The following is a 17,893-nucleotide window of genomic DNA, read 5'->3' as shown; positions in this document are numbered from 1 at the left end:
AGGCAACCCTGAGCCTAAGGAGTAACACAGCAGGTACCTCTGCGTTAAAAGTTCCCCGAACACCATTTCTCATTCATTTACAATCTTTCCATGCTCACTCTTAAATGCTCCTCTTTCATCCATTGAGCCTAACTGAGAGAAATATGGCTCATTGTTTTTGTAATTCAGAAGAAAAATCCTCAAATTTCACCATTTAGTTCTTATTATTCCTGTTTTTTGATGGCCATCTTTCTCTCAGTGCTTGGTTTGAATGTCAAAAACCAAACTCATTTTACTGAGCAAGGAGTCAAATGAGTTACAAAGATAACTGGCGTGCTTTAGCAGTAACTGAAGCTCAACCTGTTCATTCTGCATTTCATTGATCCTCCTTGCAGTGTGCAACACCTGACTGGGTTTTACACAAAGCCTGACGAGCACACACACACCATCGCACCTCTCTCACTGTGGGATATGTTTTTGTTTGTGTCTTTCTCGTGCGGGTACGTTCCTGACATTTTAGGCGTGGAAACGAGCCCTCCTTCAGCAGCACGACGCGGCGTACGGGTGGAGGCCGAAGGATGGTTGAGGATGCCTTGGAGGAGGATGGAGATGCCCAAAACGACTTCAATGGGACAAAGTCCTCAGAATAAGAGATATTTGGAAAACAAATCAATAGACAGCGGTTAAAGTCCCGGGGGAGCAATGTCTGTCATGTAAAAGTTAACGTCAAAAGCCTGCTTTGCTATCCTTCATGTTGCTTCTAAACATATTTTCATATCTTCTCCCATTTGCAGTAGTTAATGGTTTATTCTTTTGAAATACACATTCTTGACACAAACCATCAGAAGGACTTGAGATTCACAGAGATGAGTTGTTTGGGTGGCTCTGTTGTGTGATTTGCTGTTTCTAACACTGTTTTTGTACTGCACTGAATATCTGATTCTTCCTCATCTTATGTTTTGTACACAGACATAAATGCCTTTAATCAACACCTACGTTAAATCTAAAGCAGACCTGTAACTCCTATCAGCGACTGTCGTTCTGTTGCCTGCGACTGCTGTTAGTTTCCCAGCAGCACTGAAACGGGTTCAGATCGGATGTGCAGTTTGGTTTTTCTGCATCCCGTCAGTGCTGACTTTTATATCTGAACTCATATTTAACACTGAGGTTTGTTTTTTTAAGTCACTGTTTAACATTATTTGCACCTTTCCTGTGCCGATGCCTTTATGATTCTGCCCACTAGAGGTCAGACCAGGTTCATCTTCTGTAAAATCAATCATGAGCCACATGTTGATATCAGGCACTCGGCAGCACCTATATTATATTTTATTTTACATTTGTTCAAATTTACTGTACATGTTCTCCAATCACCTTTAAACCAATTAAGTCTCAGTCAATATAATCAGCTGTTTACATGACACATTTTATTTGCATTATTTGTCAAACCACTTGCACAATAAATAAAGATCTAAAAAAAAAATGTGTCCTTTTTAAAAGATTTTTAAGCTTGAAACTACTTCACAATGTTATTTATTCAGGACAACTGCAACCGGGCTGAATGGAAGGTGGGCATGTACCAGTCCTTCAGAACCAGTTTTAGATGTTTCCCTCTTTGAATAAACCTCAGTTTAAAATAAATGGGTCATTAGCTGGATTCTGCAGAACTTGCATGATACAACATGAATCATCTGTGTAGGACAACTCTTTGACCCCAGGACTGGAAATACTCACCTCTGGTGTTTTCCATCAGGCACACAGGGAAGCAGTTACATAAGTGCTGCTAAAAAACCCATAAAACACAAGGTGGTTCAGGTCTACCTTTAGTTAGCCGAAGAGAGGATGAGCAGCAAAACAACACACCCCACACAGTTCTCATGTCAACAGCGCAGAACAGATGTTTAAATAATACAACAGTGTTATCTGCTCAATGAGCTTGTTGATCAGAGTGGTGACAACAAATGACGTGGTTTCAGCAAGTTACAAGGTCCGTGGCGGTTCTAGACTAAATTTACCGTTGGGGCCAGTTTTCTCATGGAGACACAGAACAAAAGAATGAAACAAATGAAAAAATGCCAATATTTCATCGTTTTGTATATTAAATGAGCCAGAGAGCCACTGCTTGAAGACCCCTGATCTAGGAAATCAAAACTGTGACGGCATCTCAATACAGTTGAAGCTTGAAGTGGAACACCTTAAATTTTAATTTATTGTTAAACCAAAACTAAAGGTAAAAAAATAAAATTGGTCCTAGGGACCAATCACTTACAGTTTCCATGCCAGCACATATAAGAAATTGATTTGGTATTATGTCTTCAGAACATGTGCTAGGACTAGTTGTACAGGGGCACTAGCCCCTCTTGGCCCCTGTCTAGAACCACCCATGTTGAAGACCTACATGAAACCCAAAAAATAAAACTGGACAACTTAACCAACATAAACATAATTTTGCATTCCACTTGCGTGCCTTTAAGTCACTTAATTTAAGCCTCCACCGTAAAAAACTAATCTTCCTCAGAGTTAAAGACGAGAGGTTTTACTCAACTATTCATATTATTTTCCAGGTAAGCCTTTTTAAATAAACACAAAGAAGCTGATGGTGAATTTAACACAAATACAGCAGAACTCTTGAGAAAATTTAACGTCTGAGCAAATATTCCTTTTGACTGAGCTTACTGGTTTACTGGCCTGTAGTTTTATCACAGCTTCATAACTCCCAAATTCCTCGATCAAACAAATGTGGCCCTTTAATAATAAAAGAAAATACATGTACAAAAACAAGAAAGAAGCAAAGCATGAACAAATGAACAAGTATCCGACTCTGAGGATTAGTTTTCAGTTGGATATAACCTTGCAGAAACCTTGGAAAAACCAGAAACATCTAAAAAACAAAAGAAATTTGTTACAAGCAAGCTTTACCTCAATGACAGTATCCCATAAAAATACAACCAATATAGACTACATACCTAACATAACCTCACGAATTGTGCTCATCTTAAACCTGTTAAAATGCAATATTGTTTTGTACCCTTTTCCCTACAGATCGGCACCCAGGCACTACACTCAGTCATGTATAGGTACCTATTTAAATTCTATTATGGCCTAAAAAATCTGTAACGAAAATTGAAGATTTTGCATAAATACAACATGGATCTGCAGGATGGCAAATTGTATCACTCAGAAACCCAAAACTTTTTTTCACATTAAAATAAATAAAGTGGAAAAAGGAGTCAGCACAGTGGCAGGAAGGAGGTAGCGGATATTCCTGGCAGGAAAAACTGGCTGTTGATATAAAGATTTTTATAATTTGATCATTAGGTCAACAAAGTAAACCTCACAAAAGTAACAAGGCAGAGCAATATTACAAACAGCAATGCTGTATTTCCTCCCAGTTAGGCATGGACTGGAGGTTGTCACTGTATGATAACTATGAGTAAAACCACAGTTTTATAGTATTAACACAAAGATTTAAACCAAAACTGTATAACATGTTGTGACTGTTTCTATATAAAAGTGTTTTAAACGCTGCGACCTTAGTGAGTTTGATCGGACACACTCGATGGCTTTCAACCCCATAATTGTTGGGTTTTTTTGCGATCAGAAATATTTCCAAACAACCTAATCTGTCTTTTCTAGAAGTATAAGGAATACGTACCCATGTAGACTGTTGCAGCAAATCTGCCTCAAACCTCCTCTGTTCTTAATGCAGCCAAGACAGGGGATGTACATCCCACTAATGCCTGTTTATGCTTAATCCACACATACCAGGGCTCACATTGAAAGCACTTTAGCACCATGTAGCAGCAGCTCTAATTATGCTGAATTTTAATAATTTGAATAATTTACCATCTGCTTGACAGCTATAACTATTTGTGCTTTCATATAAATACAAATTCATGAAATACAGTTAAAAAGTTCATGTTTTTAAGGTAACGCTGTTTAAAAACTTCAGCAGGCAAGCTATGAGCAGCATCTGTGTCACTCATGACTGCTACTCAACTAACAAGCTACGGTCAGTTTGAGATTTGTTTTGGCTTTTGTGCAATAGGCTCTCAAACTATAACTCCATTTAAGTGTTTTTTTGTTGGTTTTTCCTTTAATCTATGTATGAACATAAACAATGATATGCATTACTGTATATTTATATGGTATATAATTTTAGCAGCAGTAGGAATAATTGTTGCTTTTCAGTTTGAAATAAAAGTAATTAGATGAATTTATATTTATATTTTGCTGTCAAATCTATGAGAATGTTGTACCAGCTCTCAATTATTGGCATATTCTTTACCTAAAACATGTGACAGACCAAACTTAAAACATTAAATACATCAAAATAAAATTTCTCCATAGTTCAAATTGAATGCCATTCCCTTTGCCTTTTTTTATTGTTACAGTTTTGGGTTTTTTGTTGGATAATTTGCAGAACCGTTGACAAATAAACTTAACAAAAAAATCTATCTACTGTAGGGAAATGTGGTTGTGTGACTCCAATAGCTAATCTACCAGACGAAGGTCACCTAGAGTTATTTGGATTTGATCGGGAGTCTTAGTTTGGCATATTTCAAAACGAGTCAACTGGGTCCAGCAGGGATCAGAACCACAATCAATTGAAAGAGGGTGTAATCATGATTTGAACCTTTCCATGAATCCCGACAAGAATAAATGGATACAAAATGGTTTGTTTATGGTTATAAATAAGAAAATCAGGACATGTAGTAGATTATTAAAAGTCTATGTGTTTACAAGTTACCAATTTACCGCGGCGGGAAAGGAACTATATCGTTTCCAACTTATGGCAGAGAAACACATTTAAGTCTTGATGTAAGGCTGCGCTGTGCAGACGCACACAGGAGCAGGGAGGACAGAGAAACGTCACGGCTCCCCAGGTAGTTTTATTAGAGGGACGAGGCAGACCCCCTTCCTTCAACAGTAAATTGTTTTTATTTTATTTTCTAAATAATGCTGGAGAGCGCAGAGCATAGAGGAAAAGAGAAATCAACCATGGGGCTTTATGCCCTTGTATAGAAGCTTGTATGGACCAAAACTCAAAGCACGTCAGTACACACAAAGCCCTCCCCAACCCCAGGCCAAAATCCAAGGGTGGTAAGTATGGGGATTTTAATTATTACTTATTTAATAAAGAAAACCCCACCCTTTGGATTTATATCGATTTATGTTTTATCACAGCTTTGGTTTGGTCAGAAACACGTTTGCTAAAATCCAACTTCAGGTTCTTGGTCCCTGTACGAGGCTCCATCGCTCTTCCTCATGTACGCCGCGGTCAACAGGCAGGTGCAGCAGCTTCAGTCAGAGTAACGTGTGCTTTGATTAATCACAGAAAGCATTGACACCACACAGCAACTAAGATACAGTGGAAGAGATGAATGGTGGGTTCTGCATTCCTTAAGGTTGCATAAGAATGTGGAGCAGCTTCCTGTGATAATATATTTAGCCTAAGGCAGCAGGAGTCCATGCACTGATGGATGGAGTCGCTCTGCTTTCTCCTAATCTGAGAACGGAGCCCTCTCTGTTCAACTAGTTGAGCGAGGGAAGACAGCTGAGCTCAGAGTACTGTTTCTGTAGTTTGAGGAGGAGGACAGTAGGTGAACCATCTTACAGCAGGATCTTGACCCCTCCCTGAGGAGACTGGAGACCGTGGGAGACCCCTCTTGGAGGAGCTGGTCCAAACTCTAACCGCTTCACCAAACTGAAAGACAAGTGACATCTGATCATGAGAAGTCTTTACGCAAGCAAAACAAGACTTGGTTCCCATAAAGTTCCTCCTGCACATCATCCGTCTAACCTGTCGTATTGAGGAGGAGGGCTGAAGCTGCTGGCTTGGACCTCAGGACCTACATCTGTAGGACTGCATGGGCTGGCAGGAAGTGCTGGTCTGTTCACAGACGTGTCGTAGACAAAGTCCCGACAGGACGCCAGCTTTGACTCCAAATTCTGATGGCAATTACAAAAAGAGTCAGGGCAAAGATGCAAACCCAGGAAGAAGAAAATATTTTAAGAAAATTATATAATCATACCCCAACTTTTCTCAGCAGCTCCCCAACAATGTTCAGTGCAGATATTCTAGCAGATGTAGTCAGAGGGGTTCCTGTTAGACCATCCCCTGAAAAATAAAAAGATAGAAGCTGTTGGCCATAAAGTAAGAAACTGAATATCTGGTCATCCTAGTTCATAGTTTTTATTGTGTTATTACCCCTACGGATGCTGCTGGCAGGGGGCGTCATGTATGAGCCCACAGGTTTGGAAGGCATGATGGGGATGGAGGGGTTCGGCGAGGAGGAGCACAGTATTTCGGACCGATCCGAGTCTTTGCCCAGGCTGCTGGACGGTCGTCTCTCCTTCTGACGGACAGCCAGCTCCTGGCGAAGGTCTGATGGAAACAAAGCGAGTCAGTGTATGTGTACATCTGTGCTCACTCATAATTTCCAATATTTTGGATGTACTGCATCCCCACCTGATGGTAAAACAATCAGTTCTAAAATATGTGTGTGTTGAAGAATAAAATATCAGAAGGACATTACATGAAAAAGCACGACTGACCTAAAACATTATGGTTTTTTTTTTTTACTGATTTTCCTTTTATCTGCAGCTACACGGCCTGTGCGGCACAGGATCTGTAGCCTGACAAAAATGTCGACATCAAAGACATGGCTAAAGCAGTGCTAGGCTAGCCCATGACATACTTTACACCTTTTTCTTTCAAACTGCCAACTTCTACGGCTAATATTTGAATAATAGAAACAGGCTGGACAAAGTGAAGTAAAAAAAACTGAAAGCATCAAGGCCTGAATATACAGGTCCTTCTCAAAATATTAGCATATTGTGATAAAGTTCATTATTTTCCATAATGTCATGATGAAAATTTAACATTCATATATTTTAGATTCATTGCACACTAACTGAAATATTTCAGGTCTTTTATTGTCTTAATATGGATGATTTTGGCATACAGCTCATGAAAACCCAAAATTCCTATCTCACAAAATTAGCATATTTCATCCGACCAATAAAAGAAAAGTGTTTTTAATACAAAAAACGTCAACCTTCAAATAATCATGTACAGTTATGCACTCAATACTTGGTCGGGAATCCTTTGGCAGAAATGACTGCTTCAATGCGGCGTGGCATGGAGGCAATCAGCCTGTGGCACTGCTGAGGTCTTATGGAGGCCCAGGATGCTTCGATAGCGGCCTTTAGCTCATCCAGAGTGTTGGGTCTTGAGTCTCTCAACGTTCTCTTCACAATATCCCACAGATTCTCTATGGGGTTCAGGTCAGGAGAGTTGGCAGGCCAATTGAGCACAGTGATACCATGGTCAGTAAACCATTTACCAGTGGTTTTGGCACTGTGAGCAGGTGCCAGGTCGTGCTGAAAAATGAAATCTTCATCTCCATAAAGCTTTTCAGCAGATGGAAGCATGAAGTGCTCCAAAATCTCCTGATAGCTAGCTGCATTGACCCTGCCCTTGATAAAACACAGTGGACCAACACCAGCAGCTGACACGGCACCCCAGACCATCACTGACTGTGGGTACTTGACACTGGACTTCTGGCATTTTGGCATTTCCTTCTCCCCAGTCTTCCTCCAGACTTTGGCACCTTGATTTCCAAATGACATGCAGAATTTGCTTTCATCCGAAAAAAGTACTTTGGACCACTGAGCAACAGTCCAGTGCTGCTTCTCTGTAGCCCAGGTCAGGCGCTTCTGCCGCTGTTTCTGGTTCAAAAGTGGCTTGACCTGGGGAATGCGGCACCTGTAGCCCATTTCCTGCACACGCCTGTGCACGGTGGCTCTGGATGTTTCTACTCCAGACTCAGTCCACTGCTTCCGCAGGTCCCCCAAGGTCTGGAATCGGCCCTTCTCCACAATCTTCCTCAGGGTCCGGTCACCTCTTCTCGTTGTGCAGCGTTTTCTGCCACACTTTTTCCTTCCCACAGACTTCCCACTGAGGTGCCTTGATACAGCACTCTGGGAACAGCCTATTCATTCAGAAATGTCTTTCTGTGTCTTACCCTCTTGCTTGAGGGTGTCAATAGTGGCCTTCTGGACAGCAGTCAGGTCGGCAGTCTTACCCATGATTGGGGTTTTGAGTGATGAACCAGGCTGGGAGTTTTAAAGGCCTCAGGAATCTTTTGCAGGTGTTTAGAGTTAACTCGTTGATTCAGATGATTAGGTTCATAGCTCGTTTAGAGACCCTTTTAATGATATGCTAATTTTGTGAGATAGGAATTTTGGGTTTTCATGAGCTGTATGCCACAATCATCCTTATTAAGACAATAAAAGACCTGAAATGTTTCAGTTAGTGTGCAATGAATCTAAAATATATGAATGTTAAATTTTCATCATGACATTATGGAAAATAATGAACTTTATCACAATATGCTAATATTTTGAGAAGGACCTGTATATAAAAATCTAACAAATACAAAGAAAAGGTTTCCAGTCAACCGGGAGAGACTCATCCCCAGTCAAGCTAATAGTTGTTTGCTACTGGCTCTTAATTTGCAGTTGAACTACCAGACTCTTGAAAGGAACAAGGTGTCAGACCATGTAAGAAGATAAGACACTAAAACTGACTCAAGCGTCATGAGTCGGCATACCTCTGGCTTCATCCTTGAGCCTCTGAACAGACTCCAGCAGGTTCTCCTTCTCGTCCAGCTCACTTTCCAGAAAAGCGTTCCTCTCGATGACCTGGTTCATGCGTTGCTCAAAGTCCTCCAGGGACATGATGGTAGCCCTGGGCCACACAAAGCACAGTTCAAAAGAAGTTAGCTTCACCCGTTACGTTTATCACATAGATAGGTAATGAGTATGTGTTTTTAAAGCAGGTTTAGACACATTTTACACACAAACAACATTTAAGATGCTGTACTTACTTTAAACGATAGAAACCAAGAAAAAACCGTCTCTGCAGCACCCATTTTTAGCAAATTCTCCAGTGTTCCTTGACCTGTCCTAAAAATTCATCTGTGATAAATTATCCCAAACACGGCTCCTTTTACCCTCTTTACCCACCATGATTCAACACCATCGTCCCAGTTCTGCTACAGGAGAAGCTCTCCCAGCTGAGTGTGCCCGACTCCACCTGCAGGTGGATCACTGACTTCCTGTCTGACAGGAAGCAGCGCGTGAGGCTGGGGAAGCACGTCTTTGACTCCCTGACCATCAGCACCGGTTCCCCCCAAGGCTGTGTTCTCTCTCCTCTGCTCTTCTCCCTGTACACCAACAGCTGCACCTCCAGTCACCAGTCTGTCAAGCTTCTGAAGTTTGCGGACGACACCACCCTGATCGGACTCATCTCTGATGGTGACGAGTCCGCATACAGATGGGAGGTGGACCATCTGTTGGACTGGTGCAGCCAGAACAGCCTTGAGCTCAACGCTCTAAAGACAGTGGAGATGGTTGTGAACTTCAGGCAGAACCCAGCCCCACCTGCCCCCATCACCCTCTGTGACTCCACAATTGACACTGTGGAATCTTTCCGCTTCCTGGGAACCATCATCTCCCAGGATCTCAAGTGGGAGCCAAACATCAGCTCCCTCATCAAGAAAGCCCAGCAGAGGATGTTCTTCCTGCGGCAGCTGAAGAAATTCAACCTGCCAAAGACTATGATGGTGCACTTCTACACAGCCATCATTGAGTCCATCCTCACCTCCTCCATCACCATCTGGTACGCCGCTGCTACAGCCAAGGATAAGGGCAGGCTGCAGCGTGTCATTCGGTCTGCTGAGAAGGTGATTGGCTGCAGTCTACTGTCGCTCCAGGAACTGTACACCTCCAGGACCCTGAAGCGGGCAGGGAAGATTCTGGCTGATCCCTCCCACCCCGGTCACAGACTCTTTGAGACTCTCCCCTCTGGCAGGAGGCTGCGGTCCATCCGGACTAAAACCTCACGCCACAAGAACAGTTTTTTCCCATCTGCCACCAGCCTGGTTAACAAAGCCCGGAAACCACCTTGACATTCTTCCTTTTCACCCACACCCCCCTTTTTTTGCTGACAGGACACTTGTAACCTGCAACTCTATGCGTTACATTAACGCTCAGCTTGGACTCCTGCTTTACTTGCACAATGATCACCTGCACTGTTGTATTGTTCTTGCATCTTATGCTGCTCTATATTTACTCTCACTCACTTAAAACTGTGCACATATATTTATATTATATTGTAGATATGTTTATACTGTTTAATTTGTATTGTATTGCACCGACTACGCCAAAACAAATTCCTTGTATGTCCAAAAACGTACTTGGCAATAAAGCTTTTCTGATTCTGATTTATACCCTAGAACACTGATGATCATCTTTAAACAGAAGATCAAAATTAAACAAATAAGAGTAAGAGAACAGTATAAATATATAACATATGGAACAAGTAATTTGTACAATAATGACATAAATCCCCCAAAAATCCACAGACCTTTTAGTCCTCTCCAGGTCATCGTTGGACTGTTCTAACTCTCTGATATACTTCTGCAGATGGTCTCTGACTGCCTTGGTCTCTGCCAGATCTTCCTCTAGTGTTGAGATGTGCCTGAAGGCTTCTGAATGCTGCGCCTCGAATTTCTCCTGCAGACGGCATGCAGACAAATCAGCTGACATCTCCAGCTTCACAAGGTTATAGGTCAATCGATACGGCTTGTATCATGTATTAATGAGGAGTGTGGCTCAGTGATGGTTTGAATATAACCTTACAACTGTGACTTTTATTTCTTCCATTAGCTTCCTCTTACCTACAGTGCATTGCAAATGTATTCATAACCATAAACTTTTTCACATATTTTTACATTCCACCCATTAATTTATGTAGTTTATTTGGATTTTAAGTGATGGACCAACTCATAGTAGAGCATAATTATAAAAAAGTGGAAGAAAAACAGTGCATGGGTTTTAAAATCTTTCTACAAACACAGATCTGAAATGTGTGGAGTGTACTTGTATCTAGCCCACCTGAATCAGTACTTTGTAAACCAACTGAATGCTGCCATTCCAGTAAAAAGTCTTTTGGTTTACGTCTCTACCAGCTTTAAAATCCAGAGAATTTAATTTCTGACTATTCTTCTTTGCAAAACAGCTCCAGCTCAGTCAGATTTAATGGGAAGCATCTGTAAATATACATTTTCAAGTCTTTCCACAGATTATCCTTTAGGTCTGCTCTTTGAAAGGGCCATTCTAACCTCTGCCTCAGTGGCAAGTGCTTTGCAGCTGCTAGCAGGTTTTCTACAATGACTTTCCTGTATTCAGCTGTATCCATCTTCCCATCAGGTCCGACTAGCTTCCCTCTCCCTGCTAAAGAAAAACATTCCCACAGCATGTTGATGCCACCACCATGTTTCTGTGTGGGAATGGTGTGTTTAGGTTTTTGTATGCATGCCAAAAATCAATTTTGGTCCAACATGAGAAAACGTCTTCTTCCACACATTTGCTGTGTCCCTTACAGGGATTGTTGCAACCAACAAATATGACTTCTTAGGGGTTTCATTCACTTTTCTTGCCAGTCTTCCATAAAGGCCAGATTTGTACAGTCTGCGACTAATAGCTGCTTGACTGATTAATGCTCTCCTTACCTGGACTTTCAGTTTAGAAACATTTTAGGTGGATAGCCTAGTCTTGCTAGATTCTTCTTTTAATTTTTTGGATCGTGGATTGATTACCTAACCCTGCTTCTGACCTGTCTATTGTGTTCGTTGGTCTTCATGATGGTGTTTGTTCTCTAACAAAACCTCAGAGGTATTAACAGAAAGCTGGATTTAAACTGGTTAAACTACAGGTTGACTATATTTACTATTTGGGGGACTTCTGAAGATCATCTATGGCTGCACTGGGATTCATTTTAGGGGTATCAGGTTAAAGAGATTGGGATGGGAAAAAAAATACACATTTATTTTCAGATTTGTACAAACAACATAAAATAAAAACAATAAAAACAACTTATTCTGCACTAATTTGTGTGGGTCTGTGGCATACACCCTAAAATAATACACTGAAGTTTATGGATGTAACATGTGGAAAAGTGCAAGGTAATATTAATACTAACGAGGTACTGTTGTATGAAACACAAAATAACAACAAAGAGTTTCATATCTGTTCTGTATTTTGAGTAGAAGGTGTGACATGGTGTATAGAAGTCATTAACAACGTACCTTTATACTTTCTAGTTCCACACGAAGTCTGTTGTTGTCCAGCAGCAGCTCTTTGTTTCGACCCTCACACTGCTTTAACTCCGTTTCCAGCTCTGCTTCATAGTCTCGACTCATCTGCTGGAATTCCTGCAGCTCTTCCTGAGCCTCATCCGCCCTGATGACGAAAACGTTTTTAACTTCACCCAAAACAGCTGGAAACACAGAACCACGTCCTAATACACCTGGGTGGGTTACCTTTGCTGGTGTTTTTGTGCTTGCTCTTTCCAGAACTCCAGCTCCTCCTTCAGGGATGAAAAGGAGTGTGCTGTTGGCTCTAACATGTCCGCTGGATTAATAATGAAATGCAAGAAATTTCAGCCTTTAATGTCGCCGTTAGCTAGCGTCCCCAAAACCGCTCGTTAGCACATGCTAACTAGGCTAGATAACACCGGTAGCAATGTGGATGTTGTCACAGTAGTCACGGATAAAAATAAATAAAATTTGCATTTTCTGTGTATATTCGTGAATTTATAAAGAAGTTATTACCAGAGGAATAGAAGAATGTATGGTTTTAACGTGTAGCTACATTAAGCTAACAGTGATAGCTAACTGAACAGACCACATTATGCGATCACCTCGCTATACTAAACCCAAACAGACCAGACTCACCTGTATACGTCTGGAACATCAACACATGCTACAGATAAAGGACTGCTTATCAATATAAGGATTAGCTTTTAGGGATTCAGCGGACTCACACTAACTAATCTCCATTTACGTTAACGCAGCACCGAACTCTCCAATCAAATACAAACGAACGTTCGTTCCTTTGAAGCTATTGGATAAGGCAAATGACGTAAAGTTGACATTAACCAATCATATTAGGGTTACGAAACCTCCTCGAATCGAGATGAGTAATGCCGGTTAGGAAATTCAAACAAGTGCAAAGGTGAAAGTACCGTTTTTCTTTATTACACTATAAATTATCACATAATATAGTTTTTGCCAATGTATAAAGGTAATAAATAAATTAAAAATAACTATATAGTAATCATATAACTATATTGTAACTATATAGCAGAGTTATTTCAAGGAAAAACAGTATTGAAACTATAAATAAGCTTGATTTAGGTGTATTAGTTTGAGTCATATACATTAAAAGTATTTTCACTTAGGCTGTCCGATGGCCAGATGTTTCAGACTAAGAGAAACATTACTTTTTATAGACTTTATTCCATACTTTTTATGGTGGCAATATGTATTTGGTCCAGTTTGCATTGTGGAGTGATCAAATGAAGTGTAATTAATTGCAACGTTAAGAGGAGATAAAAAAAAATGGTTTGGCTTGAGTCAGCCATACCACAAAATGACTTGGTAGCACCATTTGAATAACCCTCTTGTTAACTAATGGGAAAGTGTTTGTGAGGACAGGGCAGCTTTCATCAATCTGCCATTCTAACTAAATCAGAAAAACAGATTTTGTGAACTCTCCGTGCAAACAACATCACACACATTAATGGCTGTCAGTTCTTGTGATTACAAGTACTTTTATTTTACCCAATAAATATCTGTTAGTACAAAGTTGGCTGAGATGTAACTTACAAAAGCTTCCTCATATACAAGCTCCTCAAGCCTAAGAAGTTTCCAATCTGGCATTTTATCATCCTGAAGAAAATGTGGTCATCTTGACTGCAGCAGCGGGGTGTCGCTCTCGCTTTATTGTTGGTTCCCTTTTGTCACACGCTCAACCCTTCTGTAAATGCAGTAACTGTTTCTCTTAACCCACATGTTTGCAGAGCATGTTTTTTACCACAGTCAATTCAGCGTTCACTGCTAAGCTGTACATGCAGGGGATGAGAGCCATCCAGGCATAAATAAAACATGCAAAAAGTGCAGATTTCCCCTAAAATGATCAGCAGGCTTATTTCTGTCAAAGCAAGCATGTATACCAACATGCTGCTCCTTGTACACGAAGTCTTTAATGTTTGTTAAAGGCTTTCTCCAGCACAAACAATATGGCCATCTTGGTTTAAAGAAGATTATTTTGATTCTATGTATAGTAGTGTGTTATCACAATACATTCATTTTCTAAAAGATACAAGATCAGCAACAGACCCTAAACTAAACCCAATGTATCTGTCCTTGGAATTGTCTTGTATAAGAAATTACCCACATGGGAACTAAACCTTAGTTTGGTCAAACTATACAGAAAATCAGCACTTTCCTCTTACACTGATCTAAATCTACTCATCCAGCCTCCTAGATGAAAAGAAGTGCACAGGTTCTCCTCCAGTTCTTCTCTTCCTCACCTCTTCATCATTCAGAAACAAGATAGTCTGATCTGAGGGCAGAAATCACAAAACCTAAACTAAACTCTTACCCACCAGTCCAAAATAAACCTTAAAGCTTCTAAATAAGAGCAACAATCCATCTTATATCAGTTTCATGTATCTTTAGGCTTATTCGTCTCATCGATGTTCTTGCTGGAGCACATCTTGTGACTGTCCAACACGTCAGTTTTGACCTGACCCAGAGTTTGCAGAAGGCACATTGTGTCAAACCCCTCATCACCAGTCTGCTGCAACAACTCCAGCACCTGTTCATGAGAAATATAAATGATTTGTGAAAGAAAAGCAAATCCACAGCAACTAATAATAGCTGTGTGAGGACTCACCTGCAGACACTTAAAGGACTTGAGTTCACTCAGGTTCTCCTTCAGGAACAACAGGTAGATGCTGAGGTCGTTATAGACGGGTTTAACTTCGCCCAGAGCACCAAATCCAGGCAGCAACTCATAGGGCCGGAGGAAGCCTGAGCTCTGCCGTGCCGGTCCCAGAGCCGCGTACACCACCAGAGGAGCAAGAAGCACGTACACGCACAGGTTGATGTAGCTGAGCAGCCTAAAGACGCCCACTGCTACCAGCTTGCACTGAACAGCGGATGGCACCGCGCTGTCGTTCTTCAGCACTCCTGTCCGCAGGTCGCAGGGGAACTCGTCAATGAGCGAAGCCAGAAAGATGTAGTAGGTGAGGTAGAGGCATGCCAGCAAGAGGGTGAGCAGCGTCAGGCCTCGACAGGCCATGTACTTGGCCACGAGGCTGCAGGAGGAGCGCTTGGTCTTTAGATACTGTTCCACAAGAGGGTATTTAAAGCAGCCCTCAGTCAGCTCCAAAGCACTGCAGCAGGAAGAAGGCACATCTACATGAAGGATATGACTAAAGTATGCATTACATATAATGAATAAACAAAACAGGACACAGTAACAGTGACAACTGTATAGTATATCTATTTATACACAGTGCTTTCCTTGACAAGTGTTCCTTGAACATCTTTGTATTTTATCGTGTTACAACTAAAAACTTGATTTTATTGGACATTTATGTGACAGATGAACAGAGACGACAGCATAACTGTGAAGTGGTAGGAAAATAATAAATGGTTTTACTTTTGTTTCACAAAAAAATCTGAAAAAAGTGGCTTGTATATATATTCAACCCCCTTTTTTCTGATAGCCAGTCCAGTTGAACCTAGTCATCCAAAAATAACGTGAACGGCACAACTGCAAACCTACCACAACAAGGCCGTCCACTTAAACAGAAATGTTAAATGAGGAGACCATTAATCAGAGAATCAACCAAGGGGCCTGTTGTATCTCTGGAGGAGCAACATAGATCTGCAGCTCAGGTACGATAATCTATTGGCAGGATCACTGTTAGCTGTGCACCCCACAAATTTCACCTTTATGGACTAATGGCAAAAACAACGCAATTGTTGAAAGACAATGAGACCAAAACTAAACCTTGTGTTCAGCAGGGTAATACTCTTGCAAACCAATGAAAAATTGTTTTGCTAAATAAAAAAGGTGGAATATGTATTCAGCCACTGCTACTTTGATTCTTTTGAATAAAAAGAAGTTAAACTAACTGCCGTCTGAAGTCACCTAATTGATCATTAGAATGAAATTGAAATGCAGTATGGGCACAATACCTTAAACACAGCTTCCCCATCATCAAAAACATGGTGGTGGCAGCATCATGCTGTGGGAATACTTTTTTTCAACAGGGACAGGGAAGCAGGTCGGACTTGACATAAAGGTGGATGGAGCTAAATACAGAACAATGCTGGAAAAAGAACCTGCTAAAGGCTGTAAAACACTTGATGATCTGTGGAAAGACTTAAAGGTTGTTGCTGGCACTTTCCATGCAAACCAACTGAGATTGAGCTATATTGAAAAACGATAGGGCAAACGTTTCAGTCTACATGTACAAATACCCCAAAAGACTTCCAGCTGTAATTGCAGTAAAAAGTAGTTCAACAAACTATTGACTCAGAGGAACTATATAACTATATGCAATCCACACCTTGCATTTCAGGTTATTATTTGCAAACAATAACATGTATAATTTTTCTTCGACTACACAACCATGTAGTACTGATGCATACACTGATGTTTGTGATTATCGAGGGGTATAAACACTTTTGCTATTCATACCTCTGGTTGTCCTGTGCTGCATCCTTGTCATCTAAAGATGCCAGATTTTTGGCCAGTTTAAGGGTGCGGTTATAAAATCGATCCAGCTCCTCCAAGATGAAGCTGAGGTCAGACGAGAGGTGTGGAGCTGCAGAAAAACGCCAGATCACGGCAGGAACCGACATCAGGACGGCAATTAGGAGAAGGACATAGGGAAAGAACTGAGGGTGTCAGAGAAAACAGAACAGGAGCATAAGTTTAAATAAAACAGCAAGTAATTCCATTTGGATTTTGATTTGATTTTTATAAATTATTGGATTTATTTAACCCTAACCAGTCACATAAAATGAGGTATATCTAAACATCGCGTTAGTTTGAGGTCTTTGAAGGTGTTTGAAGGATGTAATAGCTCAGAATACATTCTGTAATAACCATGTCCCATATATTTGTGTCAGTTTATTGGGCCAAATCTTACATCGTCCCACCCCCTCAACACAGTACCTTGTGCAGCCAAAGTGTTGAACTGTCAGCCTGGTCCTGCACCGCAGCCCAACAGAAAGAGTCCACATATGCAGCTTGTTTCCAGGAAAAGTTGGTGGGAGCAAAGCAGCTGATCTGAGTCCCTGAGAGAATAAAGCAGCGAATCAGAGCATGTGGGCATTTGGTTTTCTTTATTTAATCTTTTAAACCAAACTCATTGCATTTTTGTCAGACTCGCCTCTTTTGCACTCATGGCCTGATTTCTTAGTGAGCTGTTTGCAGCATTCTTAGTCCTTACAATTAGTGACCCAGATATTCTCATATCTGGATTTAGACTGCCCATGTTAATAAGATGGCAGATCCATGGGTGTTCCAAACATAGGCCCAGGTCCCTTTTTAACAAATAATTATGAATGCCCTTCAATTTTCTTGCTTAAAACTAGAGTGGAGTAGAATATTATGTAAGCATTTTCCGTGTCTGGGTAAGTATGGAAAACAGAGTAAGGAAAATCCATCCATCCATCCATTCACGCATCCATCCATGCATCCATCCATCCATCCATGCATCCATCCATCCATCCATGCATCCATCCATCCATCCATGCATCCATCCATCCATGCATCCATCCATCCATCCATGCATCCATCCATCCATCCATCCATGCATCCATCCATCCATCCATCCATTCACGCATCCATCCATCCATCCATCCATCCTTTCATGCATCCATCCATCCATTCACACATCCATCCATCCATGCATCCATCCATCCATCCTTTCATGCATCCATACATCCATCCATCCATCCATTCACGCATCCATCCATGC

General features: G+C 41.1%; 3 protein-coding genes across 4 annotated transcripts in view; 1 reads left to right on the top strand and 2 right to left on the bottom strand.

Moving 5' to 3' along the window:
- myh11a (myosin, heavy chain 11a, smooth muscle) overlaps nucleotides 1-1,459 on the top strand; it is a 39,290-nt gene extending 37,831 nt beyond the window's left edge. For both annotated transcript variants that reach the window (XM_047366546.1, XM_047366545.1), the window contains one exon: nucleotides 500-1,459. In XM_047366546.1, coding sequence (XP_047222502.1) covers nucleotides 500-629 — 130 coding nt within the window. In that variant the 3' untranslated portion in view covers nucleotides 630-1,459. The remainder of the gene's footprint in view (nucleotides 1-499) is intronic.
- A 3,439-nt stretch (nucleotides 1,460-4,898) lies between these two features.
- LOC124868905 (nuclear distribution protein nudE homolog 1-like) lies at nucleotides 4,899-12,931 on the bottom strand. The gene is made up of 9 exons (XM_047366547.1): nucleotides 12,783-12,931; nucleotides 12,369-12,459; nucleotides 12,135-12,288; nucleotides 10,412-10,560; nucleotides 8,595-8,731; nucleotides 6,188-6,364; nucleotides 6,012-6,097; nucleotides 5,780-5,928; nucleotides 4,899-5,683 (listed from the first exon to the last, which is right to left on the bottom strand). Exons 1-9 carry the CDS (start codon nucleotides 12,799-12,801, stop codon nucleotides 5,590-5,592), a joined length of 1,056 nt encoding a protein of 351 aa, XP_047222503.1. The 5' UTR covers nucleotides 12,802-12,931; the 3' UTR covers nucleotides 4,899-5,589.
- Nucleotides 12,932-13,640: 709 nt separating this feature from the next.
- Nucleotides 13,641-17,893, bottom strand: part of LOC124868604 (pannexin-1-like) — an 8,448-nt gene continuing 4,195 nt past the window's right edge. Inside the window, exons 2-5 of the mRNA XM_047366036.1 lie at nucleotides 17,086-17,207; nucleotides 16,606-16,805; nucleotides 14,788-15,289; nucleotides 13,641-14,709 (exon numbers count right to left, since the gene is read on the bottom strand). Of these exons, the coding sequence (XP_047221992.1) occupies nucleotides 14,557-14,709; nucleotides 14,788-15,289; nucleotides 16,606-16,805; nucleotides 17,086-17,207 (977 nt within the window). The 3' untranslated portion in view covers nucleotides 13,641-14,556. The remainder of the gene's footprint in view (nucleotides 14,710-14,787; nucleotides 15,290-16,605; nucleotides 16,806-17,085; nucleotides 17,208-17,893) is intronic.

The sequence above is a fragment of the Girardinichthys multiradiatus genome, chromosome 5 (assembly GCF_021462225.1).
Source record: "Girardinichthys multiradiatus isolate DD_20200921_A chromosome 5, DD_fGirMul_XY1, whole genome shotgun sequence".
Lineage (NCBI taxonomy): Eukaryota > Metazoa > Chordata > Actinopteri > Cyprinodontiformes > Goodeidae > Girardinichthys > Girardinichthys multiradiatus.
The sequence above is the reverse complement of the archived record's forward strand: the minus strand, read 5'-3'. Positions and strand labels throughout refer to the sequence as shown.

Coding starts and splice junctions, on each gene's coding strand:
- LOC124868905 (XM_047366547.1), bottom strand. Junction 8,732..10,411: donor GACCTGGAGAGGACTAAAAG/GTCTGTGGATTT, acceptor TGTGTGGCCCAG/GGCTACCATCATGTCCCTGG. Junction 6,365..8,594: donor GCTCAAGGATGAAGCCAGAG/GTATGCCGACTC, acceptor TGTTTCCATCAG/ACCTTCGCCAGGAGCTGGCT.